The 12,741-nt window shown below is 47.7% G+C and overlaps 1 protein-coding gene across 7 annotated transcripts in view; it reads right to left on the reverse strand.

The window, feature by feature from the left end:
* znf536 (zinc finger protein 536) overlaps window positions 1-12,741 on the reverse strand; it is a 290,819-nt gene that overhangs the window by 44,052 nt on the left and 234,026 nt on the right. For all 7 annotated transcript variants that reach the window (XM_058078806.1, XM_058078805.1, XM_058078810.1 and 4 more), the window contains one exon: window positions 8,460-10,115. In XM_058078806.1, the coding sequence (XP_057934789.1) occupies window positions 8,460-10,115 (1,656 nt within the window). The remainder of the gene's footprint in view (window positions 1-8,459; window positions 10,116-12,741) is intronic.

Here is a 12,741-nt window from a genome sequence, read left to right on the forward strand (position 1 = left end):
CGGGCTCACTGGAAGCTCCCACGCCATCCACCCGGCCCCCCCGGTTTGAAATAATGAATAGGAGAATTGTCATGCAACTTCGCTGTCCTCTTCACTGTAACTTGATCAGGAGTTGACTCGTCTTTCCGGGGAACGCCATGTGGCCCGCTGTCATCTCACAGACAAAAAAAAACAGGCCTTTCAGCCGGGGGGGAAAAATATGGTGGCGAGGACAGCTAGCAACAGGTACGCGACAGCAGGAAATAGGATTAATTGGGGCCGGGACGCCACCGCCGCCGTCGTCGCCGTCGCCGCTTTATACCGATGTCAGGCCAGGCAGTGGATCACATCGCAACCCCCCAACCCCTCCTCTCTCCGGCGACAAGAAGTGTGGGAACGGAACGTCTGACAGATCCGACGGCCGTGGCGCTCCGCTTCCAAGCAGATGCCGGTCAAACTTGGGTGAAAGTTGTAATCGGGTTAAGATGTTTACGAGACCCTTCGCCAGACCACAATTACATTTGCAGGGAGAAAAGCATTAAAGGGCGGCAGGGTCGGGGACACGCCAGAGACGCTCTCACCGCCATTACGGCTACTTACATCTTCACATGAGCGTTCCTTGTTTTAAGTTCCTTGATGGAACTCATTCATTCATTCATTTTCTACTGCTTATCCTCACAAGGGTCGCGGGGGGTGCTGGAGCCTATCCCAGCTGTCTTCGGGGGCGTGAGACGGGGTACACCCTGGACTGGTAGCCAGCCAATCACAGGGCACATATAGACAAACAACCATTCACACTCACATTCATGCCTATGGACAATTTGGAGTCGCTAATTAACCTAGCATGTTTTTGGAATGTGGGAGGAAACCGGAGTACCCGGAGAAAACCCACGCATGCACCGGGGAGAACATGCAAACTCCACACAGAGATGGCCAAGGGTGGAATTGAACCCTGGTCTGCGCGCTAACCACTAGACCGCCGTGCCACCCGGTTGCGTCATTTCATATTTTTAATCTGTCCCAAAATTGGTCTCGACTTGGATTCCTTTAACTTGCCCTCCATTTGACTTACTTTAAAGCCCCCCCCCTGCCGACTGTATTCTGAACAAGCTAACACCAAAGCTAACCAGAAGTTCCGATCTAAGAGTTCCTAACTTCCGACAAGAGCAAAAATCTGTTGGGATCAGCCCTCACGCAGGGAAAAAGTCCCCCCAGGTTCTTTAATTCCAGTAAGTAAATAAGTGCAGGAGTCTCGAGGACAGTTTACAATTGAATTCAAACCGGAGTGAATGCCAGTGATTGTAATGCCAGCACCGGAGCGAGAGATTAGAGGCCAAGAACGATGAGGAACTCGGTTCTGTTTTCTGTCAAACTTCCCTTTTGTAGTAAAAGACCCTCTGAATGTGTTTTTACTGCAGTAGATAGAGTGGAAAATATTCCATTCCTAACAAGCTTCATGATAAAAACACCACTAGTATTAAATCCCATGTCTGGCAGTCCCCGCTACCTTTTAACATCAAGTTAAGATGCCAACTACTGATGGACTGGACAACAACCAACTCTGAGCTAATAGCTAATAGCTAAGAGCTAAGCTAACTGGGACTTTTCAAGCGAAGATGCTGAATGTTGCGTTGAGAGACAACAACTGACCTTTTAGCGCCCAGCTTTGGTACGCCAATTACCCTTTAACCTCTGCAAACCTTTCACTCGCGCCGGGACAAGCCGACTGTCCTTTAGCTTGACGTTAAGGAATACTGAGAGCCACTGAAGGACAATTAGCCTTTAAGTCCTTAAAAGTCAGAGCGAAAAAAAAAGTCACTGGAAGCTGAGACACAACAAGGACCTTAAAACCTTAAACTGCGAGATTTGGCGTCCGTCCCGTGTGACCTGATCTCAGAAACGTGGAAGACAAAATAAGAGCACATAACAGGAAACAACACGAAAAATAGGCGGCATGGCGGACGAGTGGTTAGCGCGCAGACCTCACAACTAGGAGACCCGGGTTCAATTCCACCCTCGGCCATCTCTGAGTGGAGTTTACATGTTCTCCCCGTGCATGCGTGGGTTTTCTCCGGGTACTCCGGTTTCCTCCCACATTCCAAAAACATGCTAGGTTAATTGGCGACTCCAAATTGTCCATAGGTATGAATGTGAGTGTGAATGGTTGTTTGTCTATATGTGCCCTGTGATTGGCTGGCGACCAGTCCAGTGTGAACCCCGCCTCTCGCCCGAAGACGGCTGGGATAGGCTCCCTCCCACATTCCAAAAACATGCTAGGTTAATTGACGACTCCAAATTGTCCATAGGTATGAATGTGAGTGTGAATGGTTGTTTGTCTATATGTGCCCTGTGATTGGCTGGCCACCAGTCCAGGGTGTACCCCCGCCCAAAGACAGCTGGGATAGGCTCCAGCATCCCCCGCGACCCTCGTGAGGAAAAAGCGGTAGAAAATGAATGAATGAATGAACGAACACGAAAACTACAGAAAACCAAAACTAAATCCCTACTTCTAATGTAATATGACACGGGTCAATATCAATGATATATCAATATCACTAAGAAAGCCAAGATCCAGCGTCTCGACTTACTAACTCCCCTTTAACTCGGAGTCAAGACACACAAATGACGCTTGAACGTCAGCCGCCAAGAAACATCAACTTTAACTTCAAGTGGAGAAGAACAGTCAACTCATAGACGACCCTTTAACTGCCAGCTCAGAGACGCCTTCTTTGTGCTCGTGTCATCAGAAGACAGCCGAGGACTGACTGAAGCCTCGTTACACGGAGGTTGGCGGCACGCCGGAGCACAAAGGGAACAAAGGTTGGTGTAACAAAGGGTCTCGGGTGTATAATCACACACCAGTGCACGTACGTGTACTGGCACAAGCCAAGAGAAGAAGAAAGGAAGGATGACAGGAAATGGAGACGCTCCACTCCATCCATCCATCCATTCGGACTTCTTCTACTTCTTATCTGAGGTGGGCGTTCCCAGGGTGGTTGAGAGTCTCTACAACAGGGGTCTCAAAGTCAATTTACCTGGGGGACACCGGAGCTAGGTTCTGGGTGAAGCCGGGCCGCATCAGTTTAAAAAAAAAAAAAAAAAAAAAAATGCATTTATTAAAAACTGGAAAAAAATCAATAAAAAAAACTATCTTCAATGCATTTGCTTCAGCTTTTTCAGTACTTTGGTTCCAGTTTTCCACACCAAAATATCTGATAAAACATTATTATTATTATTTTAACATTGATAAAACATTCCACTGCTCTCAAATATCTTAATTTTTATTTTTCTATACACAAAAAAAATAAAAAAAATAAAAAACCAAAACGCATTAATTAAAAACTGGAAAAAAAATCAATAAAACAACTATCTTCAATGCTATTGCTTCTGCTATACCCTACAATTTTTCAGTACTTTGGTTCCGTTTTCCACACCAAAATATCTGATAAAACATTCATTTTTTTTAAAACATTAATAAAACATTCCACTGCTCTCAAATATCTTAATTATTATATTATACACAATTATTATTATTATTATTATACACAAAATAAGATTTGAAAAAATAAACAAATTAAGAATAAAGACAATAAATCAATTAATCAGTAATAAATAAGTAAAATAATAATAAAACGTAAGAAACCACATACAGTGATTCAGATTCAAATGTACAGTATTAACAGTTATTTAACCTTTAACATGAACATTAATGAAACTTAATAATTTGACCCAATTAGCAAGTTATATAAGCCTTTAGCTTCATTGCTAATCCAAAGCAAAACAGGGCGGGGTAACAATATGGGCGGGGGGCAAAATCATGTTAATTATGTCCGGTGTTTAATTTCAACATTAAACTTATCAATCAAGGTATCAAGGTGGGGGCCTCAAACTAGCATCTCGCGGGCCGCTTTTGGCCCGCGGGCCACAAGTTTGAGACCCCTGCTCTACAATATGTCACGGGTCTTCTCGAAGGCCTCCAACTGGTCGGACGTGCTCTGAACACCCTCCCAGGGAGGCGTCCTGACCAGATGCCCGAGTTTCTCCGAGTTCCTCCCGGATGACAGTGCTCCTCACCTTATCTTTAAGGGAGAGATCTTGTCCTTCGGGTCACTACCCAAAGCTCATAACCGCAGGCGAGGGTCGGAACGTGGACGGATCGGTAATTGAGATCTTTGACTTTGGGGAAAACTAGGCGGCACGGCAGTGTCACAAGCCTTTAGCTTCATTGCTAATCCAAAGCAAAACAGGGCGGGGTAACAGTATGGGCGGGGCAAAATCATGTTAATTGTGTCCGGTGTGTCATTTCAACATTAAACTTTGGTATCAAGGTGGGGGCCTCAAACTTGCGTCTCGTGTGCTGCATTTGGCCCGCGGGCCGCAAGTTTGAGACCCATGCTCTACAACATGTCACGGGTCTTCTCGAAGGCCTCAAACTGGTCGGACGTGCCCGGAACACCCTCCCAGGGAGGCATCCTGACCAGAGTTCCTCCCGGATGACAGTGCTCCTCACCCTTATCTTTAAGGGAGAGTCCAGCCACCCTATGGAGAAAAGTCGCCATCTTGTCCTTCGGGTCACTACCCAAAGCTCATAACCGCAGGCGAGGGTCGGAACGTGGACGGATCGGTAATTGAGATCTTTGACTTTGGGCTTAGCTCCTTCTTCACCACCTGGTCCCATGTCTGGCGTTCCGTAACGAGACCTTGGGATGCTCCACAACCTGAACTGACCAGGACGAGCATTCCCTCCTTTGCCGACTTTGAGATGTACTTTTAGGCACGCAGGTGAGAAGCACGATGCTCATTAGGAACCACAGGGGTGTCTCCATACCCCCCCCCCCCCCCCCATGTGTTTGTCAGAGACGCTAATTAAGCACCTGATGATGACGATATTATTGGCAATTACCAGCTTTTGCTTTATGGCAACTTTTAGGTGTGAATGAATGTGAGCAGGTGTGTGCGCTTAAGGTGCAAAGACAAACGAGGTGCTGCCAGATTGGCGTCAAGCAGAGCGCTCGCGCTCGTGCTCGCGAAGATTGATTGGTGGAGTCTGGGATGTCGCTCCAATCCGAGCGTTCCGGTTTTGCAAGCAGCGCTCATAACCAAGGGGGATGAGACCCAATACAAGCACGTAGACCTCTCGATGCAGTCCAGATCTACGGAAGAGACGTGTACGAGACAGGCGGTGAAGACGCCGCGAGATGTTGGTGTTCAAGGTTCTGTCTTCAGCGCTTCCCGTCAGTCCAAGATTCCGGTTTGTACGGAAAAATGGAAGAAAACAATAAAGATACGCCTCAGTTCTGAAGTGGCCCAAACCGCCATCGTATTTCACGACCTGCAGGATCCCCTGCTTAGCTTTTTCTTTGGCTTTTTTACCCCCACAGGAGGGGCGGATGAACACCAACAAGGGGTGGCTTCCAAATGGGAACAAATCAGAAGCCAAGCAGCGGCGTTGATGTTTCTTTAAGCCGAGCGCGACGAAGCGTGAACAGTGTCACGTTTCATGTTTGATGGCGTGGGGGGGGCCGGTATCGATTGCAAGCGGCACGTCATGCCGCTGCCTAGCGAGACGTAGCGTGTCTGAGACCTGGGGGCCCACCCCCTCGTTAATGACTTTTATTGATAAATGGAATTCCTGGCACTTAGGCAGGTGTGGTGCAGTTGGCTTTAGCGGCGTGTGTGTGCGCGCTCCGTGTGGGGGTGCCCTTCTCACATGAAAACCACTCCTAAACGACCACTCCAGGCACAGGGCGAGCGCCACCCCCCCTACCCACATTAAGCACTGATGATGTATGGCCGACGCGTGTAAAAACACGGCTGTAAATAATCACGTTTCATTCGGATGGTATCGAGTTGGCCGCCATTGACGCGGAGTTAACTTGCCCATCACGTCTTTACAGGTTAGTTTACTGTCAGAATGGTACGCTCCATTCACAGACATTCCCGTTGTCATGTACGAACAAACAAAGACCAATTATGATGTCATCAAACAGATCCCATCCCTGTGGGAAGCACTGGTCTTGCTGGGATGACAACGGAATATTGTCAGGGAAATAAGGCCTGTGGTCCCAGCAGGACGTCAAAAGAAGCTTAAATTTAAAAAAAAGGCCTTTGTTGAAAGGGGGAGGGGGGGGGGCTTACGGACACAAAGGTCAAACATTCCTTGTTGCACGGAGAAGCGCCCCCATGTCATGGCGTCACAAAGGAATGGCTTGATTAGCCAGGACGTACAACAGGCGCTTTGCATGGATACAGCAGGAATGGGAAAATGTTTACATTTTGATGAGGAGGCGTCCTGAATGACGGACAATGGAAAGGGCACGTCACGTATAATTAGCATGATGTCGATATAATGTCATGATATAATGATACATACTGTAGTAGCACTCGTAGTACTGACCAATAATGTTACTTTCTTACGGGAAGAGTCTGCCTCGTACAGGACCTTCGGAATGGGAGTCCAAAGCCAAAAGCCCAGACTGTCCACCTATTATTGGTCAGCGTGGCTTTTAAGGCCGAGGTAGGCGGGTCTTACCACGGCCGCACTAGCTGGCATCTGCTACACTTGGGGGAACACCACCAAGGGAAAGAGTCCACAATCAATAATTGATGCAGATGCGTATCATACAGGGCCCCACCAGGAATTCTCGGCCCCATTAAAAAAAAAAAGATATTAGACAACAAAGGATTCCGGTGGTGATGTCAGGTGCGGACTAACCGCCAGTCAAATCTCAACACTTTATACTATACCATACCATACCATACCGTACTATACCATACCCTCAACACTTAATACCATACTATACCATAACATGCCATACCACACCATACACTCAACGCTTAATACCGTACCGCACCATACCATAACATGCCATACCATACCACACCATACCCTCAACACTTTATACCATACTATACATACCATACCGTACCGTACCATAACATGCCATACCATACCACACCATACACTCAACGCTTAATACCATACCGTACCATACCGCACCATAATATGCCATACTGTACCACACCATGCCCTCAACACTTTATACCATACTATACCATACTATACCTTACAATACCATACCATACCGTACCATACCATACTGTACCGTACTATACCATACCCTCAACACTTTATACCATACTATACCATACTTTTCCATACCGTACCGTAACATGCCATACCATACCACACCATACACTCAACGCTTAATACCGTACCGTACCATACCATACCGCACCATAACATGCCATACTGTACCACCCCATACCCTCTACACCTAATACCGTACCATAACATGCCATACCGTACCACACCATACCCTGAACACTTTACACCATACCAAACTGTACCACACCATACCATACAGGACCATAACATGCCATACTGTACCACACCATACCCTGAACACTTTACACCATACCATACCGTACCATAACATGCCATACCATACCACACCATACCCTCAACACTTTATACCATATTATACCGTACCATACCATACCGTACCATAACATGCCATACCATACCATAACACACCATACACTCAATGCTTAATACCGTACCGTACCGCACCATAATATGCCATACTGTACCACACCATACCCTCTACACTTAATACCATACCATAACATGCCATACCGTACCACAAAATACCATCAACACTTTACACCATACCAAACCGTACCATACCCCCACCCCCAACACTAGCATTATGGTATACCATATGATACCATACCCCCAACACTAGCATTATACCATACAATACGTTACCATACCATACCACCAGCACTGGCATTATACCATACCATACCATAGTTTACGGTACCAACCTCCCCACTCCCAGCGTAAGCCAAATAATGTTTTCTCCCCCAGATTGAAAAAGCAGGTTTCCCGCTCCTAAACACAATCTTTATGTTGCTTGACTTCCTCTCCAGAACACTTTATGCCGGCAGCTGTAAAGTGCATGCGAGACCAGTAAAAAGTGTAAAAGGAGACAAAGAGAAAAGCGATTTCCTCTGCCGGGTCTCAAGGAACGGCTGTAACCCGAGCAGAATCATGAAAGCTGGCAGTTCATTTTTCACAGGGTCATACATCGACCAGTCTGATATCGTAATGGGCTTCTGGGAGGCGGCTTTATGAACACTAAGATAGTTAGGAGACACGTGGAGGAGAGGGCACGCCGAGCTCCGGGTCCTGCTCGGACTCACGCTGGGCTATTCCCTGCTGGCAGCGCCGTGCGAGGGAGGCGCCGCCCCCGGTAATATCAACGTGTAATAAAGATTAATCTGTTGCTAGTCGGCGGCCTGATTACTTCTCAACTTGCTCGAAATAAGACCGAAATCACTTCAGAGGCAATCTCAGGACCTTCAGTGGGTGTCTGAAGCTTCTCGGCCACGTGGAAAGTGAATTTACCTTTCAGACACGTGCGTTTATTTACTCTGTGTGTGTCTGCGGGGGCGGGGGGCGTTTCAACACTCACCGGGGGCATCAGGCCTCTTCGCCGAGGGTGGCCCTCCTCCGCCTAGGCCGTTGAAGGCCGGCAGATTGTCTCCGCCGCCGTAGGCTCTGAGGACAGACAGCATGTTCATTTGCTGCTCCAGGTGGCTCTGCTGGTCCGCCTTCAGCAGTCCAGGGGGGCCTCCGGGGGACAGGAGGTTCAGGCTTTGCTTCCACTGGTTCTCCATGGATAAGACTTGCTTCTGGTTGGGGGGTAGCAGGGACAGCGGCGTCATGGCGGAGGACGAGGCCACCAAACCGTCTTGCAGCTGCTTGTGGTGGTTCTGGATGTGGTTCGGAGCTGGACTTTCTTCTTCCTCTCGGTCCATGTCCATCGGATCATCGTCATCTCGCTCCTCGTCATCTTCAGCCACACCCCCGTCGTCCTGCTCCTCGTCAGAGTGATGGTGTCCTCTCTGGGGCGTGGCTGATGGGGTGTCACTGGCGATGTGACCCCCAGCTTTGATGAGGTCATCATCAGATCCGGCCCGGTCCTCATCAGGGTCCCCACAGGAGCTCTTTTCACCATCGCCGGTGGAGGATCCTCCCCTGAAGGCCTTGCCGGGCAGGTCGAGTCCTTGCTCGGTGGCGCTCATGTAGCCTTGGTGGCCCTGAGGGGCTCGGGGGGAACCGTCATACAAGCCACCAAACCGCCTGTAGAAGTCGCTCTGGAAGGGGTTGTAGGGCTGGTCCAGGTGGTTGGTCCAGCTGCCCTGGTTTCTCTCCGCATCCATGTCTTTGTCCTGGACAAAACTCTTGATAGCGGGGGATGTGTCGTCTTTGCCCGGATCGGCTCGCGGAGCCGGGGCCTGGCCGAGATGGTTGGCCTGGAGGTGAAGGGCCATCAGCTCCAGCGATGCGGTGGAGAAGGAGCAGAAGAGGCAGCCGTGCCACGCCACGTTGTCATGAATGGTGACCGAGGAGCCGGGAAGAGAACCGGACGCAGACTCGGGTCGGACCGACACAGACAGATCCAGAGGCTCAAACTGGGATCCAGGTTTGCCGGGTTCAGGATTCTGCTTGGCCTCAGGCTTGTCATCTCTGTCCTGGTCCGCCATGGCGGCTCGCTTGGCTCTGGGTTCCCCGTTGTCATGGTAGGACTGGGCTTGGATCTGGACTGGACTTTGGCTGTCCTTCATGTCTTTCTTCATGGAGTTGAGGACAAAGTTGTCCATGAAGGCCTGCAGAGAGCCTTGGAAGTGGACTCCATTTCCCATCATGCTTTGGTAGGCCCGACTTAGATCTGAGAAGCTGGCCGGACTGTCTGTTGCTGTGGCGACCAGGGAGGCGGGACCATCGGTGGCCTTCATGGTCTCGGAGATGGAGTCAAAGTGTCGATCCCCGCGCTCGCCGGCGGAGAGGACGCCGGCCGCCGCCCACTGATGCGGCAGCAGCGGCCCCGACCTGAAGTCCAAGTTGGGGGGCATGCCCTTGAAAACGTTACGCAGCACATCAGGCCGCGCAAAGACGCCGCCTCCGGCCGACTTCCCGTGGTCCTCTTTGTGGTCGGTTGATGGGCCGTGCCCGGGCGCGGTGGCGCCGTTCTGCCGCTCACGGTGGTGGCGCTCCAGGTGGTACTTGAGACTGGCGGACTGGGTGCCGGCGTAGTCGCAATGAGGGCAGCGGTAGGGCTTCTCTCCTGAGGGGCCGAGACAGAAACAAGAAGAGCAAATCATTAACCTGATTATTACTGACTGGATATCGAAACCTATTTACTGGAGCGGGAACGCCGACCCCAGGGTCATGTCACCTCCCTGAAGGAGGAAAAGGAGGTCAAAGGAGTGAAGGAGGCGCATTTCATTAACTGAGGACAAAAGGGAACATTTAGCATGCAACTCTTAAACAAAGTGAAGTAAAGCGTCGACAACAGGAAGTTGTCGTGATAAACATAGTAAAAGCCTCACTAGCCATCTATGGGGGGGGGGGGGGGGGTTAGGGGGGGCATCCGAATGTGGGTCGATCCAGCCCCTCCAAGACAGCCATCACTCAAACTAAACACGTGGCCATATGGTGCTTTGGGTCCGTCATATTTTCAGTTGACAGCAAGGCCACACTCCTTGCTTGCTGACTGGGGCCTCCACCGCTAGGACTGCCCACGTGGGTCCACGCCAGGGCCTGAATGGGGCCTCCACCGCGTGGACTGCCCACGTTGGTCCACGCCAGGGCCTGTCTTCACCACCACGGACACCATCCATCACCCACATGCTAACTGAGGTTTCTCAAATAATGAACGACGAATATAAGGCGTAGGATGATAGGTAGTACAGTATTCTCCACTGGGCACTAGGTGTCAGTAATGTTACTTTGAAGTGACAACCACCACAGGAAGTACTGTACAGAACAGGAAGTAAAAAATAATAACCCAACCATAGGGACTTTTTAAATACATTGTAATATAGAGTGACGTTAGAACCGAGTCAAATTCCTAGTGTAGTAACATAGATGGTTAGCTGATTCTATATTATGTCTTTCAATGTCTACTATATTGGGCAGTAGGAGTGTAAATGTGACTATAGGGGTGCTATTTCATGCCTAGAGGGCTCTAATCATGTTATAAAGTGGAGTTAGAGAGTAGTAAACAGGTTTTCTATGTCAAATATTTTCTTATTGCATCTACTATATTGGGTAATATGAGTTCAAAGGTGACTATAGGGGTGCTATTTCATGCCTAGAGGACTCTAATCATGTTATAAAGTGGAGTTAGAGAGTAGTAAACAGGTTTTCTATGTCAAATATTTTCTTATTGCATCTACTATATTGGGTAATATGAGTTCAAAGGTGACTATAGGGGTGCTATTTCATGCCTAGAGGACTCTAATCATGTTATAAAGTGGATTTAGAGAGTAGTAAACAGGTTTTCTATGTCAATTTTTTCTTATTGCATCTACTATATTGGGTAATATGAGTTCAAAGGTGACTATAGGGGTGCTATTTCATGCCTAGAGGACTCTAATCATGTTATAAAGTGGATTTAGAGAGTAGTAAACAGGTTTTCTATGTCAATTTTTTCTTATTGCATCTACTATATTGGGTAATATGAGTTCAAATGTGACTATAGGGGTGCTATTTCATGCCTAGAAGACTCTAATCATGTTATAAAGTGGATTTAGAGAGTAGTAAACAGGTTTTCCATGTCGAATTTTCTCTTATTGCATCGACTATAATGGGAAATATGAGTGCAAAGGTGACTATAGGGATGCTATTTCATGCCTAGAGGACTCTAATCATGTTATAAAGTGGATTTAGAGAGTAGTAAACAGATTTTCTATGTCAAATTTTCTCTTATTGCATCAACTATATTGGGTAATATGAGTGCAAAGGTGACTATAGGGATGCTATTTCATGCCTAGAGGACTCTAATCATGTTATAAAGTTGATTCAAAAGGTGGTAAGCAGGTTTTCTATGTCACATTTTTGCTTACTGCATCTACTATATTTGGTAATAGGAGTTCAAAAGTGACTATAGGGGTGCTATATCATGCCTGGAGGGCTCTAATCATGTTATAAAGTGGATTTAGACAGTCGTAAACAGATTTTCTATGTATATTTTTTTCTTATTGCATCTACTATAGTTCAAAGGTGACTATAGGGGTGTTATTTCATGCCTAGAGGGATCTAATCATGTTATAAAGTTGCTTTAAAAGGTGGTAAACAGGTTTTCTATGTCAAATTTTTCTCTTATTGCATCTACTATATTGGGTAATAGGAGTTCAAAGGTGACTATAGGGGTGTTATTTCATGTCTAGGGGGCTCTAATGTTAAAAAGCATATTTAGAAGTTGGTGAACAGGCTTTCGATGCTCCAATTATGACACAAAAAAGCCGTAAGAAGAATGGTCATAACACAAACATCATAAAAAGAAATCGCGCCACCAAGTCAGCTTCCGATGCGGACAAGCATTTTTCAACTCCACTGGCGTAGATTTTGAAATAGGAGTGTGTAAAATGGAAAACAGGCGCAGCCACGGCCTGCCGGTCCACGTCAGTCAAGGAATCCGCGAGTCCCTGCGATCAAAGTGACGAGCGTGGGTAAAAGAGGGGTGAAGGTATTGTGTAACATTTCCATATATTTATTTATGCCGCACATGCATATTCATGCTTATTGTGGATAACGGCAGAGGCTAATTCTGCCAGGAGTGGATGTTCCACTGCAGCGATACACATCCTGCAAGCAATTATAATAGGCTTGCAGTCGCAGCCAGATTTAGCTTCATTAAACAATGAACAGAGAGGAAAAAATGCTAAGCTTGATTTTTTTTTCTCCCC

This window comes from Doryrhamphus excisus, chromosome 7, assembly GCF_030265055.1.
Source record: "Doryrhamphus excisus isolate RoL2022-K1 chromosome 7, RoL_Dexc_1.0, whole genome shotgun sequence".
Taxonomy (NCBI): Eukaryota; Metazoa; Chordata; class Actinopteri; order Syngnathiformes; family Syngnathidae; genus Doryrhamphus; species Doryrhamphus excisus.